The 26,589-nt window shown below is 46.8% G+C and overlaps 1 protein-coding gene across 1 annotated transcript in view; it reads right to left on the bottom strand.

Moving 5' to 3' along the window:
- The window catches only part of LOC129710488 (leupaxin-like), a 49,482-nt gene that overhangs the window by 7,121 nt on the left and 15,772 nt on the right, over positions 1-26,589 (bottom strand). Inside the window, exons 6-8 of the mRNA XM_055657444.1 lie at positions 16,016-16,189; positions 13,319-13,400; positions 8,658-8,806 (exon numbers count right to left, since the gene is read on the bottom strand). Coding sequence (XP_055513419.1) covers positions 8,658-8,806; positions 13,319-13,400; positions 16,016-16,189 — 405 coding nt within the window. The remainder of the gene's footprint in view (positions 1-8,657; positions 8,807-13,318; positions 13,401-16,015; positions 16,190-26,589) is intronic.

Below are 26,589 nucleotides of genomic sequence, written 5' to 3'. Positions count from 1 at the left end.
GTGATGGGAGGAGACAGCAGGAGGGCTGAGGAAGGGGAGGAGACAGCAAGGACTAACAAAATTGGGAGAATTCAATGTTCATGCCCCCAGGATGCAGACTCCCCAAACGGAATATGAGGCATAATGCGGACCGAGCGGAGGTATTCGGCGAAACGATCGCCCAACCTCCGCGTGGTTTCACCGATATAGATCTGCTGACATCTAGAGTAGCGGATGCAACAGATGAGGTTGGAGGAGGTTTGTGTACCTTCGATTTTCCAGCATCTGCAGTTCCTTCTTAAATACCTGCAAAGCTTAACGCCTTTGGCATTTGGGAGGAAACCGGAGCACCCGGAGTAACCCCAACGCAGTCACAATGAAAGGGTACAAACTCCGTACAGACAACACCCGTAGACAGCATCGAACCAGACTCTCTGGCGCTGTAGGCAGCAAACTTAGCGGAGCGCCACTGTGCCACCCTGGTGAAGAAGGCGTGTGGCATGCTTGGCTTCATTGGGAAAAGGAGACATTTATACACTCGATCTGCGCACGTGAGAACAGTCTGGTGTATTAACTCCAGGGGGTTTCAGCTCCAGGCAGAGACGGGGATAGCCTTGGATTGTTTTCCATGGAACGTTGGAAGATCAGGGTAGACCTGATAGAAGTGTTTAAAATTATGAGATTGAGTAGATAGTCTTCTTTCCCCCAGGATGGAAATATCACTGACTAGAGGCAAATGAATCTGGGGTGACAGGGGCAGTTTCCAAGAGTGTGTGTGTGGGGGGGGGGGGGGGGGGGGGGGGGTGCTTTTTTACAGAGGGTGTTGGGTGTCAGGCGTGGGGCGGGGACAGATGAGAATTGGCCTTGGATAGACACGCGAATGGGCTGGGATATGGATCATAAGCTAGCAAATTAGTTGAGATTAACCTGGCGACTTGTTACGCACACAAATTGTAGGCAGGAGGACCTAGGAGTGGGTCCCACTTTCTGACTAATGTGTTGAAGTTGCGAGGTTCTTTGCATTGGTATAAGATGTTTGTGAGGCCTAATTTAAAGTATTGTGTTCAGTTTTGCACACAATGTTTTCGGAAGGATGCTGTCAAGCTGGATAAGAATAGATCGCTTAAATGAACAGTCATTTGCCCAGAGCAGGGGAATCGAGAACTAAAGAGATATGCTTAATGTGAGGATGGGGGGAATTAAACAGGAACCTGGAGGGTAACAATTTCACAAAACGGGTGGTGGGTGTATGGAACGAGCTGCCGGAGGAGGTAGTTGATGCTGGTACGACATTAACATTTAAGAGGTTAGATTTAGAGGGTTATGGAACAAGTGCAGGCAGGTGGCACTAGCGTCGATGACAGATGTTTGTCTGCATTGCCATTTGGGCCGAAAGGCCTCTTTCCGTGCTGTTAACAGGTATTCGAAGATGGAGGGGGTTGTTTGGTACTGTTCTGTTTTACGTTATATATAGAAGGTGTTCTGCTGCAGAGTTCAGAGAAAAGCCACAGAAACACAGAGAGGAAATAGAACCGGAGAGGGGAAGTTCATGTTCAGAGTTAACCACCGGAGAGCAGTTGAGAGGGGTTTCCTGTGTAGGCAAACCAGATCTCATTCCACTTGCAATTATCTTAACTGCTGAGCGACTACAGTGAAAGGGGCGTCATTGATGCTGCTGCCTGTTTTAATCTGAGCAAGTGTGGGGGCGATGTATTTTGGGAGGTTGAATGTGAGATAAAGTATACAGATACTTAACTTAATAGCATTGATGTACAGGAGAATTTGAGGTCTAAGTCCGAAAATGGCAATAAAAGAAGATTGAGTTATAACGAAGGGCATGTATGCATTCAATGTTGGGGCACTCATTATGAGTCAGAATGTTACGGTGCAGACTTTCGGACATTAGTTACGCCGCATTTGGAGAATCGTGTGTAGTTATGCTCGCCTCAATGCATAAAGGATGCAAAAGCTTTTTTAAAGGGAGTAGCAGATGTTTATCAGAACGTTGCCTGGATTAGAGGGGATGAGCTACAGGGAGAGGTTAGAGCGGGTGCAGCAGATCTTTACCAGAATGTTGCCTGAATTAGAGGGTACCATAGAAACATAGAAAATAGGTGCAGGAGTAGGCCTTTCGGTCCTTCGAGCCAGCACCGCCATTCATTGTGATCAGGGCTGATAGTCCCCTATCAATAACCCGTTTCTGTCGTCTCCCCATATACCTTGACTCCACTAGCCTCTAGAGCTCTAACTAACTATCCCTTAAATCCATCCAGTGACCTCCACTGCGCTCTGTGACAGGGAATTCCATAAATTCACAACTATCTGGGAGAAAACGTTTTTTCTCACCACAGTCTTAAATGACCTCCCCTTTATTCTAAGACTGTGGCCCCTGGTTCTGGACTCGTCCAACATTAACCATATAACCTTATAACAATTACAGCACGGAAACAGGCCATCTCGGCCCTACAAGTCCGTGCCGAACAATAATTCCCCCTTAGTCCCACCTGCCTGCACTCATACCATAACCCTCCATTCCCCTCTCATCCATATACCTATCCAATTTATTTTTAAATGATACCAACGAACCTGCCTCAACCACTTCCACTGGAAGTTCATTCCACACCGCTACCACTGCCTGAGTAAAGAAGTTCCCCCTCATGTTTCCCTAAACTTCTGTCCCTTAATTCTGAAGTCATGTCCTCTTGTTTGAATCTTCCCTATTCTCGAAGGGAAACGCTTGTCCACATCAACTCTGTCTATCCCTCTCATCATTTTAAAGACCTCTATCAAGTCCCCCCTCAAACTTCTGCGCTCCAGAGAATAAACACATAACTTATTCAACCTTTCTCTGTAACTTAATTGTTGAAACCCAGGCAACATTCTAGTAAATCTCCTCTGTACTCTCTCTATGTTGTTGACATCCTTCCTATAATTGGGCGACCAAAATTGTACACCATACTCCAGATTTGGTCTCACCAATGCCTTGTACAATTTTAACATTACATCCCAGCTTCTATACTCAATGCTCTGATTTATAAAGGCTAGCAGACCAAAAGCTTTCGTTACCACCCTATCTATATGAGATTCCACCTTCAAGGAACTATGCACGGTTATTCCCAGATCCATCTGTTCAACTGGATTCTTCAATTCCCTACCATTTACCATGTACGTCCTATTTTGATTTGTCCTGCCAAGGTGTAGCACCTCACATCTATCAGCATTAAACTCCATCTGCCATCTTTCAGCCCATTCTTCCAAATGGCCAAAATCACTCTGTAGACTTTGGAAATCCACTTCATTATCCACAACACCCCCTATCTTGGTATCATCTGCATACTTACTAATCCAATTTACCACACCTTCATCCAGATGATTGATGTACATGTCAAACAACAAAGGACCCAACACAGATCCCTGAGTCACCTGCCTCCAACCCGACAAACAGCCATCCACCATTACCCTCTGGCGTCTCCCATTCAGCCACTGTTGAATCCATCTTGCTACTCATGCATTTATATCCAACAGTTGAACCTTCTTAACCAACCTTCCATTAGGAACCTTGTCAAAGGCCTTACTAAAGTCCATATAGACAACATCCACTGCTTTACCCTCGTCAATTTCCCTAGTAACCTCTTCAAAATATTCAAGAAGATTAGTCAAACATGACCTTCCAGGCACAAATCCATGTTGACTGTTCCTAATCAGACCCTGTTTATCCAGATGCTTATATATATATATATTATCTCTAAGTATCTTTTCCATTAATTTGCCTACCACTGAAGTCAAACTAACAGGTCTATAATAGCTAGGTTTACTCTTAGAACCCTTTTTAAACAATGGAACGACATGCGCAGTACGCCAGTCCTCGGGGACTATTCCCGTTTATAATGACATTTGAAATATTTCTGTCATAGCCCCGGCTATTTCTACACTAATTTCCCTCAATGTCCTAGGGAATATCCTGTCAGGACCTGGAGACTTATCCAGTTTTATATTTTTCAAAAGTGTCAGTACTTCCTTTACTTTGAAACTCATAGTATCCATAGCTACTCTACTAGTTTCCCTTACCTCACATAATTCAATATCCTTCTCCTTGGTGAATACCGAAGAAAAAAAATTGTTCAATATCTCCCCCATCTCTTTTGGCTCTGCAGATAGCTGTCCAATGGACCAATTTTATCCCTCGTTATCCTTTTGCTATTAACATAGCTGTAGAAACCCTTTGGATTTACTTTCACCTTACTTGCCAAAGCAACCTCATGTCTTCTTTTAGCTTTTCTAATTTATTTCTTAAGATTCTTTTTACATTCCTTATACTCCTCAAGCACCTCATTTACTTCATGATGCCTATAATTATTGTAGATCTCCCTCTTTTTCCGAACATGATGTCCAATGTCCCTTGAAAACCAGGGCTCTTTCCAATTTTTATTGTTTCCTTTCAACCGAACAGGAACATAAAGATTCTGCACTCTTAAAATTTCCCCTTTAAATGTCCTCCATTTCTCTTCTACATCCTTCCCATAAAACAAAATGTCCCAGTTCACTCTTTCTAAATCATTTCGCATCTCATCAAAGTTAGCCTTTCTCCAATCAAAAATCTCAACCCTAGGTCCAGTTCTGACCCTCACCATAATTATATTGAAACTAATGGTATTGTGATCACTGGACCCGAAGTGCTCCCCAACGCATACCTCCGCCATCTGTCCCGTCTCATTTCCTAACAGGAGGTCCAGCACTGCACCTCCTCTAGTAGGTACCTCTATGTATTGCTGCAAAAAACTATCCTGCACACATTTTACAAACTCCAAACCATCCAGCCCATTTACAGAATGTGTTTCCCAGTCTATGTGTGGAAAGTTGAAATCTCCCACAATCACTACCTTGTGCTTACTACTAATATCTGCTATCTCCTTACATATTTGCTCTTCCAATTCTCGATCGCCATTTGGCCGTCTATAATACACCCCTATAAGTGTTGCTACACCTTTCCCACTTCTCAGTTCCACCCAAATAGCCTCCCCAGATGAGCCCTCCATTCTATCCTGCCAAAGCACTGCTGTAATATCTTCCCTGACTAACATTGGGAACATTTTTCCGGCATGTAGTTTGTCCAGTTCTTTTAAAATTGATATGTTTCTATAAGATCCCCCCTCGTCCTTCTAAACTCAATGGAATATAAGCCTGGTCATTTTTAATCTTTCCTCATATCACAGTCCCGCCATCCCAGGGATCAAACGCGTTAACCTACGCTGTACTGCCTTAATCATAAGGATGTCATTCCTCAAATTAGGAGATGAAACTGTACACAATATTCCAGATGTGGTCTCACCAGAGCCCTATACAACTGCAGAAGAACCTCTTTACTCCTGTACTGAAATCCTCTTGTTATGAAGGCCAACATTCCATTAGCTTTCTTCACTGCCTGCTGTACCTGTAAGCCAACTTTCAATGACCGGTGTACAAGGACGCCCAGGTCTCGCTGCAGCCCCCCCTTACCTAACCTAACCCCATTGGAATAAAAATCTGCCCACTTGTTTTTGCGGCCAAAGTGGATAACCCTACATTTATCTATATTATATCTGCATCTGCCACGCATCTGCCCACTAACTCAACCTGTCCAGGTCAGCCTGAAACCTTCTAACATCCTCTTCACAGTTCACACTGCCACCCAGCTTTGTGTCATAGGCAAACTTGCTCCTAGTTCCCTCTTCCAAATCATTAATATATGTGGTAAACAGTTGCGGCCCCAACACCGAGCCTTGCGGCACTCCACTCGCCACTGCCTGCCATTCTGAAAAGGACCCGTTCACTCCTACTCTTTGCTTACGGTCTGCCAACCAATTTTCTATCCATGTCAACATCCTACCCCCAATACCATGTGCTCTAATTTTAGTCACCAGTCCCCTTTGCGGGACCATATCAAAGGCTTTCTGAAAGTCTAGATACACTGCATCCACTGGCTCTCCTTCATTCATTTTACTTGTCACATCCTCAAAAAATTCCAGAAGATTAGTCAAGCATGATTTCCTTTTCATAAATCCATATTGACTTGGACTTATCCTTTTACTGCTATCCACATGCCCCATTATTACCTCTTCAATAATTGCTCCAGCATCTTTCCCACCACCGAAGTCAGGCTAACTGGTCTGTAATTCCCCGTTTTCTCTCTCGCACCTTTCTTGAAAAGTTGGATAACATTAGCTATCCTCCAATCCACAGGAACTGATCCTGAATCTATTGAGCATTGGGAAATGATCACCAATGCGTCCACTATTTCTAGTGCCACCTCCCTGAGGACTCTGGGATGCAGACCATCAGACCCAGGGGATTTATCATCCTTCAGTCCCATTAGCCTACCCAATACTATTTCTCGCCTAATGAAAATGTCTTTCAGTTCTTCTACCCCCTTAGATCCTCTGTCCTCCAATACTTGGAGATTGTTTGTGTCTTCCTTAGTGATTGAGGCAGATGGTTTAGGGGTCCATATAAGAGTCATTTGGATAGATGCATGTATATGCAGGGTATTCGGGTAAATTCACTATAGTCAGGCAGATAGCAGATCGTCTTATTTGCTGCAGGCATTAGATATAGAGGGTTCAGGAGAGGGTTACCGAAATTATGTGCAAGAAGAAACTGCAAATGATGGTTTTCACCGAAGATACACTACATCCACTGGCACCCCTGGAGTAACTTAGCGGGTCAGACATCATATATGGCGAATACGAATTTGACGTTTCGGTTCGAGGCCCTTCGTCTGATGATCATCGAGACCCTTTATCTGCAGACTAAATAAGGATCTATACCCGAAACGTCACCTACACCTTTTCTCCAGAGATGCTGCCTGACCAGCCGAGTTACTCGAGCATTTTGTGTCTATTATACCAGAATGATGCATGGAGTATAGACTATTAGCTAGAGGGAGAGGTTGGAATGGGGGAAGAGTCAATTTACCAGAATTATATCTGGATTAGACGGCATTAGTTACAGGGAGAGGTAGGAAAAACATGGGTCCCATTCTCTGGAACAACAAAGTTTGAAGGGAACTTCGAGCAATTTACAACACATTCTGAGAGAAATTGATAGGATAGTCAGTCAGAAACGTTTTCCTAGGATGGAAATATCAAACACGAGAGGGCATAGCTTTAAGTGATGGGTGCAAAGGAGATGTACGAGGTAGTTTTTTTTAACACAGAGGGTGGTGTGCGCCTAGCAAACTATCGGGCGGTGATTGAGGCAGAAGGTTTGGCGGCATATAAGAGCCATTTGGATAGATGCCTGTATATGCAGGGAATTCGGGGATATTCACTATAGGCAGGGAGATAAGAGATCGTCTTGGCATCTTGTTCAGCACAGACGTAGTGGGCCGAGGAGACTGTTCATGTGTTGTACTGTTCCATGTTCTATGTTTCTATGTTCCATATTCTATGTTCTATATGATAGGTTTCGTATTTTTTGTTCCATTTCTATGTTTTATGTTCTGTGTCATATTTTCAACTTTTGCTTTCTGTGTTCACTTTTCTATGTTCTATGTTCTATGTTGTAGCGGGCTGATCCCGTGGCCTAAAACATCATGTTTTGACCGGGCGAGGGATTGTCATTATCCTGCTGAATTCCATAGCAGGAACATTGTGCTGAATCGCCTAAAGCTGCTTTTTTTGTTGTTACGTAAATCCATTGCTAAACCGCAGTTGCTGCACGGATCCTTGATTTCTCACATGCCCGTCCACGCTTGACGCCCCTTCCCGAAGTTGCTGTGATGTGGGGAGTCGGCGGAGGCCATGGCAATACCGCTCCCCCATTCGCTCTCCTCCTCCGTCCCCAGATCGCAGTCATAGCCATGGAGTCATACAATGTGGAAACAGGTCCTTCAGCCCATTGATTCTCCTACTCTGTAAAAGTATGTGCATGTATCATATCTACACCATACATGATCTTAAACCTCTTCACCTCTCATTCTCCTGCGCTCCAATGAATAACGTCCTATCCTGCTGAACCTCTCCGTGTAGCTGAGGCCCTTGGCTTCAGGCAACACCCTCGTAAATTATTTCACCCTCATCCAGTTTAACAACACATTTCCTATAACACGGTGTACTTAACTGAACACAATACTTCAAGTGTGGCCTCATCAACGTCTTGTACAACATGACCACCCATGCTCTATACTCGGTACTCTGACTGAGAAAGACTAATGTGCCGATAGACTTCTTTGCCACCCTATCTACTATGCACCTGAACTCTTAGAACCCTCTGTTCGCCAACACTGCCTGTCTACCTGTGACGCCATTGTCAGTCAACTATGTGTCTGCACTCCTAGATCCCTCTGCTCTACAATAATCCCTGTCTATATATGTCGCTACTTTCAGGGAACTATGTACCTGCACTCCAAGGTTCCTCTGTCTCCAACACTCCCTGTGTACGTGTGATGCTACTTTCATGGAATTGTGTACCTGCATTCCTAGATTCGTCTGCCCTGCTTTGACTTTCCAAAATGCAACACCTTTCACTTCTCTCCACGTAACCATTTCTCAGCCCACCTGCCAAAGCATCAAGATCCTGCTGCGATTTTGAAAATCGTCTACGCTATCCACAATACTACTGCCCGCTTTAAAAGCGAAGGGCATTCGTCCCCCACACAACCCCCGTACAACCCATCTGCCCCTCGGGTCACAACCACTTACCCTGCAAACGAAACACTCTGGGTGCCAGACGTTGTCCAACGCGGAAAGGTAGTTCTCCAGGACCGGCCGATCGCAGCAGCCGCATTTGGGCGCGAACAGGCAGAAGTAATCTTTGTGGCAGTACGCCTTCCCGTCCTTCTCGAGGTAACCTAAGGACATTGAGGAGATGTGAGCGAGTGTGGTAGCGCGTTTATGGAGGTGCGGATTGTTGGGAGGGGGGGCGGGGGGGAGGAGTGCTAGGGTTGGTGAAAGCAATACACATGCTTGGGTCAATTAACTGGTGGCGCAAATAACTCTGCTGAAACAGGCCTCTCATAGAATCATAGGGATGTACAACGTGGAAACGGCCTCCCTGGGTCTGCATAGACTCGGTGGGATGAAGGGTCTGTTTCCATGCTATTTCCCTTTTCCTTGAGGCAGAGACATAAAACGCTAACGTCATACAACGTAGAAACAGGCGTTTTAGCCCAACCTGCCCACATCGACCAAAATGTCCCATCTACATTGGTTCCACTACACTCGTTTGACCCATATTTTCTCAAAACCTATCCCATTCATCAAACCGTCCAAATATATGAAGTATTACGATAGTACCAAGGTCAACTACCTCCTTCCGCTGCGCGTTCCACACACCCACCACAATTTGTGTAAAAGAGTTACCCCTCAGTTTCCCATTGAACCTCCCCACTTACCTTAAACCTACATCCATATAACCATATAACAATTACAGCACGGAAACAGGCCACCTCGGCTCTACAAGTCCATGCCGAACAATTTTTTTCCCCTTAGTCCCACTGCCTACTCGTAACCCTCCAGAGACTGTGATACCCATGAAGAAGTGCCTCCACCACTTCCACAGGGAGCTACCACTCTCTGCCCCCTTATTCCCACAGGGAATTGGATGAAAAGGCGACTGGTTTACTAATAAAAGAAGCAAAGTGCAGGAGTAACTCTGCTGGTCAGGAGCATCTCTGGAGAACATGGATTTTGTACATCCTTCCTACGTGGCGACCAAAATTGTACACCATACTCCACAGTGAACCAGGCAACATGTACTCTGGATTTATAAAGGCTAGCATACCAAAAGCTTTCTTTACCACCCTATCTATATGAGATTCCACCTTCAGTGAACTATGCATGGTTATACCCAGATCCCTCTGGTCAACTGTATTCTTCAATCCCTACCATTTACCATGTACGTCCATTTTGATTTGTCCTGCCCTGTAGCACCTCACATCAGCATTAAAACTCCACTGCCATCTTGCAGCCCATGTTTCCAAAGTAAATCACTCTGTAAGTCGCCTAAATGGTCAGGCAGCATATCTAGTTCTCGAATGCCAACTTGTAATAGATTGTTTAAACAGGTCTGAAAAGTGGTTTAGTTTAAAGAAGCAAAGTGGACTCTGGTGGTCAGGATTTTGGAGAACATGGATTTAGTGGTTAGTTTATGAACCAGGCACATGTCTGGCGATGGCCACAGGCTGGGATATTCAGAGCGAAAAACATCTCTGGACGGCATGCACACGTGCAAAATGTTATAGCTTTCCAATCTGGAGGAAAGAAAGTGATTTACTAGTTTAGTTTACATGATGGTTTGTTTTACATTATCAAGCCGTTCGCGTTATGTTGTGTGTCCATCAGCAGAAAACTATATATGAGACAAACGTTGGATGGTACAGGGTAATGAAGACGTGGATTTTCGGGTAACCAGTCACCAGTCAAGAATCAAGTCAAGAGTGTTTTATTTTCATATGTCCCAGATAGAACAATGAAATTCTTACTTGCTGCAGCACAACAGAACATGTAAACAGAGTACCCTGTAAACAATCTGTTGTAGTTCAGAGCTTATTTGTGGTTGTAGTATTTCAAAGCCCGGTGGCTGTAGGGAACAAACTGTTCCAGAACCGAGACGTTACAGTTTTCTGGCTCCTGTACCTTCTTCTCGATAGCAGTGGTGAAATGAGTGTGAGGCCAGGATGGTGTGACATTCTCATGATGCTGGCTGCCTTTTTCAGGCAGCGACTCCGATAAATCCCATGGTGGGTAGGTCAAAGCCGGTGATTAACTGGGCAGTGCTCAAAACGTTTTGCAGTCTTTTCCGCTCCTAGACGTTCAAGTTGCCGAACCAGGCCAAGATGCCACCAGTCACTATGCTCTCTACTGTACATCTGTGGAAGTTCACGAGAATCTTCTTTGACATACCGAATCTCCTAAATCTTCTCAGGTTGTAGAGGCGTTGGTGTGATTTATTTATAATTGCATCAGTGTGCTGGGTCCAGGAAAGTTCTTCAGAAATATGCCCGCCCAGGACTTTTTGACTCTCTCCACGATATAAACAGGATTGTAGGTCCTCATCCTTCCTCCTGCAAAGTCCACAATCAGTTCATTCGTTTTACTGATATTGAGAGGCAGGTTGTTGTGCCAGGCTGTTGGTCAATCGGCCGATCTCACTTCCATACTCTGACTCATCATCATCTATCATTCGTCCAACAACGGTGGTGTCGTCCGTGAACTTGAAGATGGAGTTCGAATTATGTCCGGCTACACAGTCTTGAGACTAGAGTGAGTAGAGCAAGGGGTTGAGCGCGCAGCCTTGAGGTGCTCCCGAACTGATTGTTAATGAGGAAGAAGTATTTCTGCCAATTCGAACAGACTGTGCATGGAGAAGTCGATTCTCCAATTTCAGACGGATTATCCAATTGCAGAACCAGTTTCATGAGCTTGGTAACTGCATTATTTTTTCATCACTATTCATATTTAATTACTATCACGATACAAAACGAAACCGCGGTGACAACACCCACCACCATGTTACAAAACCACCAAATTATTCAGACACTAAATTTCCAAACAACTATTTTACAAATATTCTAAATAACTACCATGCAAGTATGTCTGTGGCACCCACTCCACCCGCCCCGATACCCGCTGCCCTCGGTTGAAATATGGGGCTTGCGGTCTCCCTAACAGGAGCGTCTTCTTCTTTCGTGTGGCGCGCACAGCCTAAATTGTTGGACAACTTGTTCTATTTGATCTTACGTTCGTGCACGTCGAGTTGATTGCATTAGTCGAAACAGGGCGGACCACGTGAAAGTTGCAATCTTCCACCCCCCTAACAGGAGCTGATGGCATGGGTGGAACGTTTTTGGCTTCGGGGGTTTTGTTCTCCAGGTGTTTCATCTTCTTTTGAAGCACCTTTTCCCAAGCTTGAAAGGGGGGTTCCTTATGGGGAACCGGGCCCCAAGAGGAGCAACCGAAGCAGCCGCCTCTGCATAGTTCCAGAAAGGCCCTGCTCCCCCAGAACCCTGACCCTGCATGGTAGCAGGCGCTATAATTTAAGCAAAGCGCATAAACAAAATGCTAGTCATACACAGACGGTCCAAATTGCACGAGGCCAAGTCCACACACAAAAACAATATCGACGGTCGAGGGAGGGAGGCAAGTGATGTTGCCTCAAACGTCGATAATGGCGGCTCCCACGAAAACTCCCACGAAAACTGCTGCATCTTCGCCCGGCTCTCTGGGCTCTCCTGCGTTCCCTGCGATCTGCTGACCGCAGACAATCTGCGAATCAATGTATGCAGCGTCGCATCGATACACAAGGTCGTTTAAATGTGCCGAGGTACCAACTCCGAATTCTAAAAACATGTTTGAACTCACTAGTTTTGTGTTTGGACGGGAGCACCGCAAAACCACACCTCGTCTCCGTAACCAGCTTTTTATTTGATTACAAACACAATATTTATTACGAACAACACGGATACTAAAACAACAAAAAACAAAAATAAAACCGTGATGACACATCCACCACCAAATTACAAAACCACCAAATTATTCAGACATTAAATTCCAAGCAACTATGTAATAAACATACTAAACAACTACTATATGACTGTGTCCCTCTCTAACACCAGCCGAGCGCAGACGTTACCTCAGTAAAGGGGAAGCCTCTGGATCGGGCAATCGCGTAACCAGCTTTTAATATATCTATAGATATTTTAATGTTTTAATTATGTTTTTATCAACAAATGTATTCAATTATTAAAAATAATATTTACAATATAATAAAACAAACCAGTACCCACCACCATAATTCAATACAAAGAAATATCCTAATTTAGCTACTACACAGCCAAAGCTTATTGAGGGTGCAGTCAACCCCAATGTTCTCGGAAATCGGCCAGGGTGCCCGTGGACAGGGCGTAGTCCCTTTCTCACCCCACCCGGGCGCGGACGTAACCCCGGAAAAGAGGCAGGCAGCCGGTTCGGGCAGAGACCTCTTTCGCCTGGCGCGTGACGCGCAGATGGCCATGTTGGGCAAGCCCAGCAGCAACCCAACCAGGACATCTTCTGCCCTACCCTTTCCCCTACGCACAGGGTGACCAACGACAAAGACGGCCCGAAGGGCCAAATGGCCTCCTCCTGCACTTATATTCTATGTTTCCCAATCGGAGCCTCTGGAGGAATTCCACGCGGTCACTGGACGAACGTGTAAATTAGACTCTGACAGCCTCCGAGGTTAGAATTGAACGCGGATTTCTGGCGCTGTGAGGCAGTAGTTCTACCAGCTGTGCCATTTGGCAGCTCTAAGGTTCAGCCCATTACTCTGTCCTCGCTGACTATATGATGAGCACGATATCGACAGTACCAATGACACTTACCATCGGTGCCAAATATATCGCCACAGTGTGCACAGAAAAAGTGTTCCGGGTGCCAGGTTTTATCTAAGGCCGTGAGGATCTTCTGTAAAGAAGCAAAAATAAAACGGCAATGTAGAAATATTGGCCATGAATCAACTAGACATTGCCAGTTCATCAAATATAATTAATCTCAATTGTACATGTAAAATGATGATATCGTAATGTATCAGCAAGGGTTTGGGGACTTTGGAGAGGTGCAGAAGAGGGTTAGCAAATAAAGCCTTACTTTTTTTTCTATCGTTATAGCGCGGATACAGGCCCTTCGGCCCAGCGAGTACGCGCCGACCAGCGATCACACGTACACAAATTATATCCAACGTAATTCGGACAATTTCGAGAAGCCAAATAACCCCCACACACGCACACCTCTGGCGTGTGGAAGGAAACCAAGCACCCGGAGAAAACCCACCCGTTCACAGGGAGCACGTTTAAACTCCACAGAGACAGCAATGGTGGTTAGGATTGAAACAGGATCGCTGGCGCTGTATATCAGCAACTCTACCGCTGCACCACTGTTCTGTCCACTGAGTGGTGGTATTTAGGGTACTGGGTAGACTGAGAGGTTAGACAAACTTCGAATGTTTTCTCTGGATCGCGGAAGTTTGGGGGGAGACTTGATAGAAGCATGTAACATTATGAGAGGCATAGATAGGGGAGATAGTCAGAACCTCTTTCCCAAGGGGTAAATATCAAAGACCAGAGGGCAGATCTTTAAGGAGAAAGGAACACATTTTGAAGGAGATGTGCGGGGCAAGTTTCTTTTTTACACAGAGTGGTGGTCGCCTGAACGCATTACCATGTGTGGGCGTGGGGGCAGATATGATAGTGGCGTTTAAGAAGCTTTCAGATAGGTTCATGAGTATGCAAAGAATGGAGGTGTGTGGATCATGTGCAGCCCGCCTAGATTATTTGTACCTGGCATTTTACACAGAGGCGTGGCACATGTTGACAGGGTTGGCGGTGAAAGAAGATACGACAGCAGTATTCAAAAGGCAGTGGATAGGTACGCGGTTATGCATTGAATGGTGGGATGCGGGTGATGTGCAGGTCAATAAGAAATGTTCTTGGCATCATGTATGGCAGACGTTGTGGGCCAAACGCCCGTTCATGTGTACTATGTGATCAGTGACTAAAATGAATGGAAGACAACTACACATTGCTGTAATTACGCAGCGGGTCAGTCAGCATCTCTGGAGAAAAGGAATATGTATCATTTATGTACGGAACCATTCTTCAGACTTCGTCGAGGAGCAGGCAAATCAGTAGGATAGAACTGCATATACTGGTTTGAAGAAGGGTGCCGATCAGAATCATCATCTATTCTATTCCTTCTCCTCACATATGCTACCTGATCCGTTGTGTTACTGCAGCACTTTGTACTTATTCATAATCCAAGAGAGAGAGACAGGGATAGTTGAAGCGACCGGGACAATCGGGGAGGGAGACGGAGACAGGAGGAGGGAAGAGCGAGAGATGGGGAAAAGAGAGGGATTGAGAAAAATTAGAGATATGGAGAAAGGTACTGACAATGTGAGCGACTAGATTAGTATGAGAGACGGAGAGAGAGGGAAGAGGGAGAAGAGAGAAAGAGATAAAATATGAACAGGGGCAGACAGACAGAGAAACTGGCGATGAGAGTGACTGCGTTGACAAGAAAGGGAGATGAAGCCAGAGAGTGGGATAAGAGCGAGATATGGGGTAAGGGGTGGCGGGAGACGAATAGAGACAGTGAAAGAGAGGGTGAGCGGTGTTGCGAGAGAAGGTTAATCAGGGTGAGATGCGGAGACAGAGACGGGGAAGAGAAAGGGAAAGGGAAGACAACGCGCGGCGGACAAAGAACTAGAACCGTGTGAGTGAGTGAGTGAGTGAGTGAGTGAGTGAGTGAGTGAGTGAGTGAGTGAGTGAGTGAGTGAGTGAGTGAGTGAGTGAGTGAGTGAGTGAGTGAGTGAGTGAGTGAGTGAGTGAGTGAGTGAGTGAGTGAGTGAGTGAGTGAGTGAGTGAGTGAGTGAGTGAGTGAGTGAGTGAGTGAGTGAGTGAGTGAGTGAGTGAGTGAGTGAGTGAGTGAGTGAGTGAGTGAGTGAGTGAGTGAGTGAGTGAGTGAGTGAGTGCATCAGTGAGTGAAGGAGCGCGCGCGAGAGAGAGAGAGAGAAAGAGAGAGAAACATTGACAGTGAGAGCGACGAGATTAGTGCGAGAGGGTCAGACTGGAACGAAAGAGCGAGACACGGGGAAAGAGAGAGTAAGAGAGAACGGTACTGACAATATGAGCGGCAGAGTTAGTGAAAGAGAAAGACGGGAATATGGGGTGTGTAGAAGGGGAATATGGATACAAAAGGCAGAGACGGACAGAGAGGGGGACTGGTGATGAGAGTGACTGGCTTGGTCGGAGGGAGAGAGAGACGGAGATGGATGGGGGGGGCGGGGTAATGAGATAGACGTGGAAGACAAACTGGGACTGAGTGAGGCTGGTGATGTGAGAGGGTTAGTGAGAGAGGTAAACTGAGAGAAACATGGGAAAGTAAGAAAGAAAGGAGAGACGAGCAGTCAGAGAGATAGAGGCAGTAAGCGAGAGTTTCAGAGTTCTTTGGTCCATGTGTGACATCACTCCTGTCGCTAGGAGACCGGACCTACATAATGGACTCCATGTAGAACGACTTACGTCAACAATAGCTGCGCCGCAGTAAGCACATTGTGGTGAGAAAAGGTTCTGGTAATCCTTGTTGCAATAGGCCCGACCATCCCGCTCGTAGAACCCGTTGTGTCCAATTTCTTCCTGGCAGTGCGCACAGACGAAATGTTCGGGATGCCACGTTAGACCCATCGCCGTGATAATCTGCAATGCGGGAAATGCAAAGAGGCGGCTGCATCAACAGGAGTCACAGGTCAACCCACCGTTCGCGACTCGGGTACAGAAAACATCTGTAAGAGTTTACGAGGACGTTGCCAGGACTGGAGGGCCTGAGCAACACGGATAGGTTGAGCAGGCTTGGACTCTTCTCCTTGGACCACAGGAGCATTATCTGTGATCTCATAGAAGTGTACAAGATCGTGAATTATAGACAGGATGAATGCAAATAGTATTTCACCCAGAATACCCGTATCAAGAACCAGACGAGATAGGTTTAAGGTGAGGGGAGGGCAGGGGGAGTATTAATGGAAAACTGGGAGGACACTTTGTAAAACAAAGTGTGGTTACATCTGGAATGAGCTCCCAGAGGGGGTAGACACAAAATGTTGTAACTGAGCGGTACAGGCAGCATCACTAGAGACAATAGAAAATAAGTTCAGGAGTGGGGCATTCGGCCTTCGAGCCAGCACCGCCATTCAATGTGACCATTGCTGATCATCCACAATCAGCATCCCGTTCCTGCCTTCCCCCTCTATCACCTGACTCCGCAATCGTTAAGAGCTCTCTCCACCTCTCTCTTGAAAGTATCCAGAGGATCGGCCTCCACCGCCCTCTGAAGCAGAAAATTCCACAGACTCACAACTCTCTGTGCGAAAAAGTTTTTCCGCATCACCGAACTAAATGACTTACCCCTTTATTCTTAAACGGTGGCTCCTGGTTCTGAACTCCCTCAACGTCGGGAATATGTTTCCTGCGTCTAGCGTGTCCAACCCCTTAATAATTTTATGTTTCAACAACATCCCCTCTCAACCTTCTAAACTCCAGAGTGTACAAGCCCAGCCGCTCCATTGTCTCAGCATATGACAGTCCAGGCATCCCTGGAATTAATCTTGTGAACCTACGCTGCACTCCCTCAATAGTAAGAATTTCCTTCCTCAAATTGCGAGACCAAAACTGCACACAATACTCCGGGTGTGGTCTCACTAGGGCCCTGTACAGCTGCAGAAGGACCTCTTTGCTCCTAAACTCTACTCCTCTTGTTATGAAGGCCAACATGCCATTCGCTTTCTTCACTATTTGCTGTACCTGCATGCTTACTTTCATTGACCGATGAACAAGGAACCCCCGACCACCCCCCGACCCCGTTCTATTTCCCCTTTTCGCAATTTGACATCATTTAGATAATAATCTGATCTCCTGTTTTTGCTACCGAAGTGGATAACCACACATATAGCCACATTAACCTGCATTTGCCATGCATCTGCACACATGCCCACTCAACCAACATGTCCAAGTCACCCTGCATTCTCATAGCATCCTCCTCGCAGTTCACACTGCCACCCAGCTTTGTGTGATCTGAAAATTAGCTAATGTTACTTGTAATCCCTTCATCTAAATCATTAATATATATTGTAAATTGCTGCGGTCCCAGTACCGAGCATTGCGGTACCCCACTAGTCACTGCCTGCCATTCTGAAATGGATCCGTTGATCCCTACTCTTTGTTTCCTGTCTGCCAATCAATTTTCTATCCATGTCTGCATTCTACCCCCAATACCAGGTGCCTTAATTTTGCCCACTGATCTCCTGTGTGGGACCTTATCGAAAGTTTTCTGAAGGTCCATGTACACTACATCCACTGGCTCTCCCTTGCCCATTTTCCTAGTTACATCCTCAAAAAAAATCCAGAAGGTTAGGCAAGCATGGTTTCCCCTTCGTAAATCCATGCTGACTCAGACCGATCCTGTTAGTGCAAGGTAAATGTGCCGATATTTAATCTTTTCTGATCGTTGTCTAGTTCACATTATTCCGACCCACAGGCAGAAACTAATAGCTACCCTAAGCCTGTGGTCAGAACAACGAAAAGGTGGACAAACGAGAGCATTGAGAACCTACAATCCTGCTTTGACTGAACGGATTGGAATGTGTTCGGGGAAGAAACCTCAAGCCTCGGTGTGTTTACAGACACTGTATCATCATATGTCAGCTTTTCTGAGGACAGTTGCATTCCCACTACGACCCGGACCTGTTTCAAAGAGGAAGCCTATAGGAGCGGGGATGCAGACCACTGCAGGCAGGCCACGTACAAGCTGAAAAGAAGAATCAGAGCTGGCAAGGAAAGGCACTCTGAGAAGTTGACGAGCAAGTTCTCAGCTAGTGACCCTTCTTCAGTTTGGAAGGCGTTGCAAGATATCACCAGTTACAAGAGGAAACTCCGGCTAAGGATCACCTCCCACAACTGGATCAAGGACTGCAACATCCTGATCTTCACGGAAACTTGGCTCAACACTGACGTTCCTGACAGCGCCATCCAGCTATCGGGGCGTCATTTACTCCGAGCGGACAGGACATCAGACTCTGGTAAGACCAGAGGTGGGGGTCTGTGCATTTATGTAAACAAAGCATGGTGCACGGACTCCACCATCATCGAGAGTCACTGCTCAGCTAACCTTGAGTTCCTCTTGGTTAGATGCAGACCGTTCTATCTGCCCAGAGAGTTCACCTCCACTGTTGTGACTGCAGCCTATATCCCTCCTGATGCTAATGCCAAGCTTGCAATGAAAGAGCTGCATACTGCCATTAGCAAACAACAGACTCACAACCCCGAGGCAGCCTTCATTGTTGCGGGTGACTTCAATCACTCTAACCTGAAGACTGTACTCCCCAAATTCCACCAACATGTATCCTTCCCCACTAGAGTAGACAAGACACTGGACAAAGTCTACACCAACATGGTTGAAGCTTACACAGCCATCCCCCTCCCCCACCTTGGTCAGTCTGATCACGTCTCATTGTTCCTGCTCCCTAAGTACTCCCCACTCATCAGACGGGTTAAACCAACTGTGAGGACAGTTAAAGTCTGGTCAGAGGAAGCGGACTTCACACTTCAGCAGTGTTTTGGAAACACTGACTGGAAGGCGTTTGCAGCCCAGGCCACCCTTGACTCCCACACGGACATTAATTCCTACACATCCTCTGTTCTGGACGTTATAAACTCCACCATCAATAGTGTCACCTCCCTCAAACAGGTGACCATATACCCGAATCAGAAGCCATGGATGAACAGCGAGCTCAGGCTACTGCTGAAAGCACGGGACACCGCTTTCAGGTCAGGCGATGCTCGAGCCTACAGTTCATCCAGGGCTAACCTGAAGAGGGGCATCAGGAAGGCCAAGCACTGCCATAAGCTCAGGATTGAGGAGCACTTCTACAACAACTCCGACCCCCGACGCATATGGCAAGGCATCCAGGCCATCACGGACTACCGACCCTCCAACATCACCCCCACATCCAGCGACGCCTCCTTCCTTGAGGAGCTTAATCACTTCAATGGCCGCTTCGACAGGGACAATCTAGAGACAGCCATCAAGGCTGTGCTACCTGCCGATCACCAACCCCTCACACTCACCCCCTACGACGTGTACGTGGCACTGAGTAGGACTAATGTACGTAAAGCTGCTGGCCCTGACGGCATCCCCGGGCACGTGCTCAGGGCCTGTGCTGCGCAGCTGACAGACGTCTGGACTGACATCTTCAACCTGTCACTTGCCCAAGCAGTTGTCCCCACTTGCCTTAAAACCAGCTCCATCGTGCCAGTGCCAAAACACTCCACTGCGGCAAGCCTCAACGACTTCCGCCCAGTTGCACTTACCCCCATCATCACCAAGTGCTTCGAGAGGCTGGTCCTGGCACACCTCAAAAGCTGCCTACCCCCCACACTGGATCCCTATCAGTTTGCCTACCGCAAGAACAGGAGTACGGAGGATGCCATATCAACGGCACTTCACTCCGCCCTCTCCCACCTCGGCAACAGAGACACTTACGTAAGAATGCTGTTCATCGATTACAGCTCAGCATTCAACACCATTATACCATCAAAACTGATCACCAAACTCGGTAACCTGGGCATCGATCCCTCCCTCTGCAACTGCATACTGGACTTTCTAACCAACAGACCCCAGTCTGTGAGGTTAGACAAGCACACCTCTTCAACCCTCACCCTGAACACCGGCGTTCCACAGGGCTGTGTGCTGAGCCCCCTCCTCTACTCCCTCTTCACCTATGACTGCACACCTGTACATGGTACTAACACCATCATCAAGTATGCAGATGATACAACGGTGATTGGCCTCATCAGCAACAACGATGAGCTGGCCTACAGGGAGGAGGTCCAGCACTTAGCAGCATGGTGCGCTGACAACAACCTGGCCCTTAACTCCAAGAAGACCAAGGAGCTCATTGTAGACTTCAGGAAGTCCAGAGGCGGCACGCACACCCCCATCCACATTAACGGGACGGAGGTGGAACGTGTTTCTAGCTTCAGGTTCCTGGGAGTCAACATCTCCGATGACCTCTCTTGGACCCACAATACCTCTACTCTGATCAAGAAGGCTCATCAGCGTCTCTTCTTCCTGAGGAGACTGAAGAAGGTCCATCTGTCTCCTCAGATCCTGGTGAACTTCTACCGCTGCACCATCGAGAGCATCCTTGCCAACTGCATCACAGTATGGTATGGCAACTGCTCTGTCTCCGACCGGAAGGCATTGCAGAGGGTGGTGAAAATTGCCCAACGCATCACCGGTTCCTCGCTCCCCTCCATTGAGTCAGTCCAAAGCAAGCGCTGTCTGCGGAGGGCGCTCAGCATCGCCAAGGACTGCTCTCACCCCAACCATGGACTGTTTACCCTCCTACCATCCGGGAGGCGCTACAAGTCTCTCCGTTGCCGAACCAGCAGGTCGAGGAACAGCTTCTTTCCGGCGGCTGTCACTCTACTCAACCACGTACCTCGGTGACTCCCAATCACCACCCCCCCCCCCCCCCCCCACTGACCAACGCCATGAGCGATTCTTCCCCAAGAAACGTAACCCCCCCCCCCCCCCCCCCCCCCCCCCCCCACCACTTATTATTTATTCAAATCGTTTGCTATGTCGCTCTTCCAGGGAGATGCTAAATGCATTTCGTTGTCTCTGTACTGTACACTGACAATGACAATTAAAATTGAATCTGAATCTGAATCTGAACCTGAATCTGAAAGCTCCCCGCTCTTTGGACAAGCGTCAGCTGACCAACGCCATGAGCGAGTTCTTCTGTAGGTTTGACAAGCAGAAACGTAACCCTCCCCCCCCCCCCCCCCCCCCCCCCCCCCCCCCCCCCCCCCCCCCCCCACGCCAACAAACACAGCCAGACCCAGTCTGCAAAGACTGGACACTTTTACATCCACTCCTCCCCAATCGCTACTTCACACCAACTTAAAGCAAGACTCCAGTCTGAAAAGACTGGACCCTTTCCCACCTCAACCCACTTTCACACCCACTCACAGCCTGACAGACTGCAAAGACTGGAACCTTCTTCACTCACTCACTCCCATTCACCACTTGACACATACTTAGGGCAAGACTCCAGCCCCACCTTCCCCCTCCACTCACCACTTAACACCCAATTACCCATCCCCTCCGTGCTGCACAACACCACTTCTCCATCATCAACAATAAAAATAGAGGTGGTGGAAAGGCTGTTCAGGAAACAGAAAAGTCGGAAATCTCCAGAACGAGACACTGCTTCCCCCTCTACCCTCAAGCTCTGTGCCGAACAACTGGCAGAGACATTTTCAACCAGTCCCTGCAAACCTGTACTGACCGTGCCTGCTTCAAAGTCTCCACTGTTGTTCATTTACCCTAAAACGCAAGGATTACTGGTCTTAATGACTACAGGCCTGTCGCACTGACCTCTGGAGTCGTGAAGATCCTTGAAAGACTTGTGCTGGCCAAGCTGAAAAATATCACGAACTGCAATTTGCATATCGGGCCAATAGATCTGTGCCTGCACTTCATCCCCCAGCACGGAGACCGCCAGGGGAACTATGCCAGGATTTTGGTTATTGATTTTAGTTTTGCATTCAACACCATTGTGCCAGAGCTACTGCACTCCAAACTTTCCGAGTTGACCGTGCCTGAACCCCTCTATCGGTGGAGCACCAGCTTCCTGACAGACAGGAAGCAGCATGTGAGGCTGGGGAAACACATCTCGCACCCGCAAACCCTCAGCATAGGAGCACCGCAAGGCTGCGTACTCTCCCCTCTCCCCTACTCTCTCTACACCAATGACTGCACCCCCACTGACTCCTCTATCAAGCTTGTCACGTTTGTGGACGACATAACCCCGATTAGACTGATCCAGGATGGGAAGGAATATGCCTACAGACAGGAAGTGACACAACTGGCGTCATGGTGCCATCGCAACACTATGTAGCTCAATGCTCTTAAGACAGTGGAATTAATTGTAGACTTTAGGAGAGATCCCCCTCCCCTGACCCCCACTCACCATCAACAACACCATAGTCACATCTGTGGAGTCGTTTAAGTTTCTGGGAAACATGATCTCCAAGGACCTTAAGTGGGGAGCTACGATCCACAGTCAAAAAGACACAACAAGGATGTACTTCCTACGGCAGCTGAGGAAGCACAATCTGCCACAGGCTATGATGGTCCAATTCTATACGGCCATCATAAAGTCTGTTGTCACCTTCTCCATCATGGTCTGGTCTGGTCTGCCCACAAGCAGGACATCTGGAGGATGCAGCGAATCGTCCGATCAGCTGAGAAGGTTATTGGCTGCAACCTTCTCTCCATTGACGAACTGTATACTACAAGGGCAAGAAAGCGAGCGGGTAAGATCATCTCTGACACCTCACCCTGGCCACAAACTCGTTGAATCACTTCCCTCTGGAAGACGACTCCGGACTGTCAAAGCTGCCACAGCCAGACATAAAAACAGTTGTTTTTCCACGAGTAGATGCACTACTCAATAACCAAAAATCTGTAGACTCCATTTGCTCTCGCATTTTATTTCATGCACAATAATGTTTTATTATTAATGTTTAATGGTTTATGTATCATTCGTAACTGTCACTGTATGTCATTCAGTCAGCTGCGGATACGCACCAATTCCTTATATGTGAATACCTGGCCAATAAACGTATTTATTCATTCATTCATACATGCATTCAATCATTCATCCATTCATCCATTCATTCATTCCTAGAAACATAGGAAATACGTGCACCGCCATTCAATATGATCATGGCTGATCATCCAACTCAGTATCCTGTACCTGCTTTCTCTCCATAACCCCTGATCGCTTTAGCCACAAGGGCCACATATAACTCCCTCTTAAATATAGCCAATGAACTGGCCTCAACTACCTTCTGTGGCAGAGAGTTCCAGAGACCCACCACTCTCTGCGTGAAAAATGTTTTTCTCATCTCAGTCCTAAAGGATTTCCCCTTTATCCTTAATCTGTGACCCCTTGTCACGGACTTCCCCAACATCGGGAACGACCTTCCCGCAACCAGCCTGTCCAACCCCCTAAGAATTTTGTAAGTTTCTATAAGAATCCCCCTCAATCTTCTAAATTCTAGCGAGTACAAGCCGAGTCTATCCAGTCTTTCTTCATTTGAAAGTCCTGACATCCCAGGAATCAGTCTGGTGAACCTTCTCTGTACTCCCTCTAAGGCAAGAATGTCTTTCCTCGGATTTGGAGACCAAAACTGTACGCAGTACTCCAGATGTGGTCTCACCAATACCCAGTACAACTGCAGTAGGACCTCCCTGCTCCTATGCTCAAATCCTTTCGCTATGAATGCTAACATACCATTCGCTTTTTTCATTGTCTGCTGCACCTACATGCCTACTTTCAATGACTGGTGTACTATGACACCCAGGTCTCGTTGCTTGACTCCAGCATCATCCCCACCACCGATGTCAGGCTAACCGGTCTATAATTCCCTGTTTTCTCTCTCCCGCCTTTCTTAAAAAGTGGGATAAGATTAGCAACACTACAATCCATAGGAACTGATCCTGAATCTATAGAACATGGGAAATGATCACCAATGCTTCCACGATTTCTAGAGGCTCTTCTTAAGTGCCTTGGGATGCAGACTACCAGGCCCTGGGGATTTATCAGCCTTCAGTCCCATCAGTTTACCCACACCATTTCCTGCCTAATGTGGATTTCCTTCATTTCCTTCGTCACCCCAGATACTCCGGCCAATAGTGCACCTGGAAGATTGTTTGTGCTTTCCTTAGTGAAGATAGATCCAAAGTACCTGTTCAATTCATCTGCCATTTCCTTGTTCCCCATAATGAATTCACCCTTTTCAGTCTTCAAGGGTCCAACTTTGGTCCTAACTATTTTTTTCTCTTCACATGCCTAAAGAATTTAATCTTCCTTTATATTCTTGGCCATTGCTGTTCCACTATCATCCCTGCTAGGGTATCTTTCCAGTCAACTTTGGCCAGCTCCTCCCTCATGGCTCCATAGTCCCGTTTGTTCAACTGTAATAGTGACACCTCCGATTTACCCGTCACCCTCTCAAATTGTAGATTAAAACTGATCATATTATGGTCCCTATCTTCTAATGGTTCGTTAACCTCAAGTCTCCTTATCAAATCCGGTCCATGACACAAAACTAAATCCAGAATTGCCTTCTCCCTGGTCGGCTCCATTACAAACTACTCTATGAACCCATCTCGGAGGCACTCCTCAAACTCCCTTTCTTGGGTCCAGTACCAACCTGATTTTCCCAGTCTACCTGCATGTTAAAAGCCACTGTATTACCTTTTATTACTTTTACTACATGCCAATTTTATCTCTTGATTCAATTTGTACCGCATATCCAGGCTACTGTTTGGGGGCCTGTAGATTAGTCCGATCAAGGTCTTTTTACTCTTACAAATCCTCAGTTCTATCCATACTGACTCTACATCTCCTCATTCTATGTCACCTCTGGCAAGGGATTGAATTTCATTCCTCACCAAGAGAGCTACCCCAACCACTCTGCGCACCTGTCTGTCTTTTCGATAGGAGGTATACCCGTGAATATTCAGTTCCCAGCGATGGCTATCTTGCAGCCATGTCTCTGTAATTCCCACAACATCATACTTGCCAATTTCTAACTGAGCCTCAAGCTCTTCCATTTTATTTCTTATACTTTCCGCATTAATATACAACACTTTAACTTCGGTATTCACCTCCCCTCTCACACCGGTCACTATTGACCCTGATCTTAGAGTAAGATCCCATCTCGAACTTTCCTTCCCATTAATTCGGGAGTCTTTTTTAACTTTTCCTGTACTCGCTTTCCCGTTAAATCCATCTTTATATTGCCAATTAGTCAATCTCTCCCGCCCACTATTTAGTTTAAGCCCACAAGTGTAGCACTAGCAAACCACCTGTCATATCGTTAGTCCCCCCCCCCCCCCCCCCCCCCCCCCCCCCCCCCCCCCCCCCCCAGTTAAGGCGTAAACAGTCCTTATTGTACAGGCCTCCCCTACTCCAGAAGTAGTCCCGTTGAATTACTCCAGCATTTTGTGTTTATCTACGGTATAAAAAAGTATCTGCAGTTCCTTCATACACTTCCTAGTGGATATTTTTGAGGCAGGCACTATCGAAACATTTAAAAAATCATATGTGCAGGTACATGGAAAGGGTAGTTGTGGAGGCATATGGGCCAATCGCAAGCATGTGGTATTGTTAGAGATGGGGCACGTTGGTCGTCGTGGGATAGTCCGGCTGAAAGGCCTATTTCTAAGCTGTATTGTATTTTATTTTAGTTTAGAGATTCAGCTTGGATACAAGCCTTTCAGCCCATCATGCTGACATCGATCATTCTCACTCATTCTGTGTTGGGCTTGTGTACACTGGAATTTAGAAGGAAGAGCCATATAAGATTATTAAGGGATTGGACACGCTAGAGGCAGGAAACATGCTCCCGATATTGTCCAGAACCAGGGGCCATAGGTTAAGAATAAGGGGTAGGCCATTTTGAACGGAGATGAGGAAAAACGTTTTCACCCAGAGTTGTGAGTCTGTGGAATTCAGAAGGCGGTGCAGGCCGGTTCTCTGAATTATTTCAATAGAGAGTTAGATAGAGCTCATAAAGGTAACAGATTCGAGGGATATGGGGAGAGAAGGCAGTAATGGGGTATGATCAGCCATGATCACAGTGTATGCCGGTGCTGGCTCGAATGGCCGATTGGCCTGCTCCTGCACCCATTGTCTATTGTCTATTGTTATCCCAAGCCCATTCTTGCTAGTGAGGGAGTGCATCATAAGTTTACAAGGTTAATTCCCGGAATGGCGGGACTGTCATACGCTGAGAGAATGGAGCAGCTAGGCTTGTACACTCTGGAGTTTAGAAGGATGAGAGGAGATATCATTGAAACATATAAGATTGTTAAGGGCTTGGACACACTAGAGGCGTGTTCCCGATGTTGGGGGAGTCCAGGACCAGGGGCCACAGTTTAAGCAAAAGGAGTAAGCCATTTAGAACGGAGACGAGGAAACACTTGTTCTCACAGAGGGTGGTGGGTGTGGAATTCGCTGCCT

Source organism: Leucoraja erinacea, chromosome 28, assembly GCF_028641065.1.
Source record: "Leucoraja erinacea ecotype New England chromosome 28, Leri_hhj_1, whole genome shotgun sequence".
NCBI lineage: Eukaryota > Metazoa > Chordata > Chondrichthyes > Rajiformes > Rajidae > Leucoraja > Leucoraja erinaceus.
Note: the sequence above shows the minus strand (reverse complement) of the source record. Positions and strands in the feature narration are given on the sequence as shown.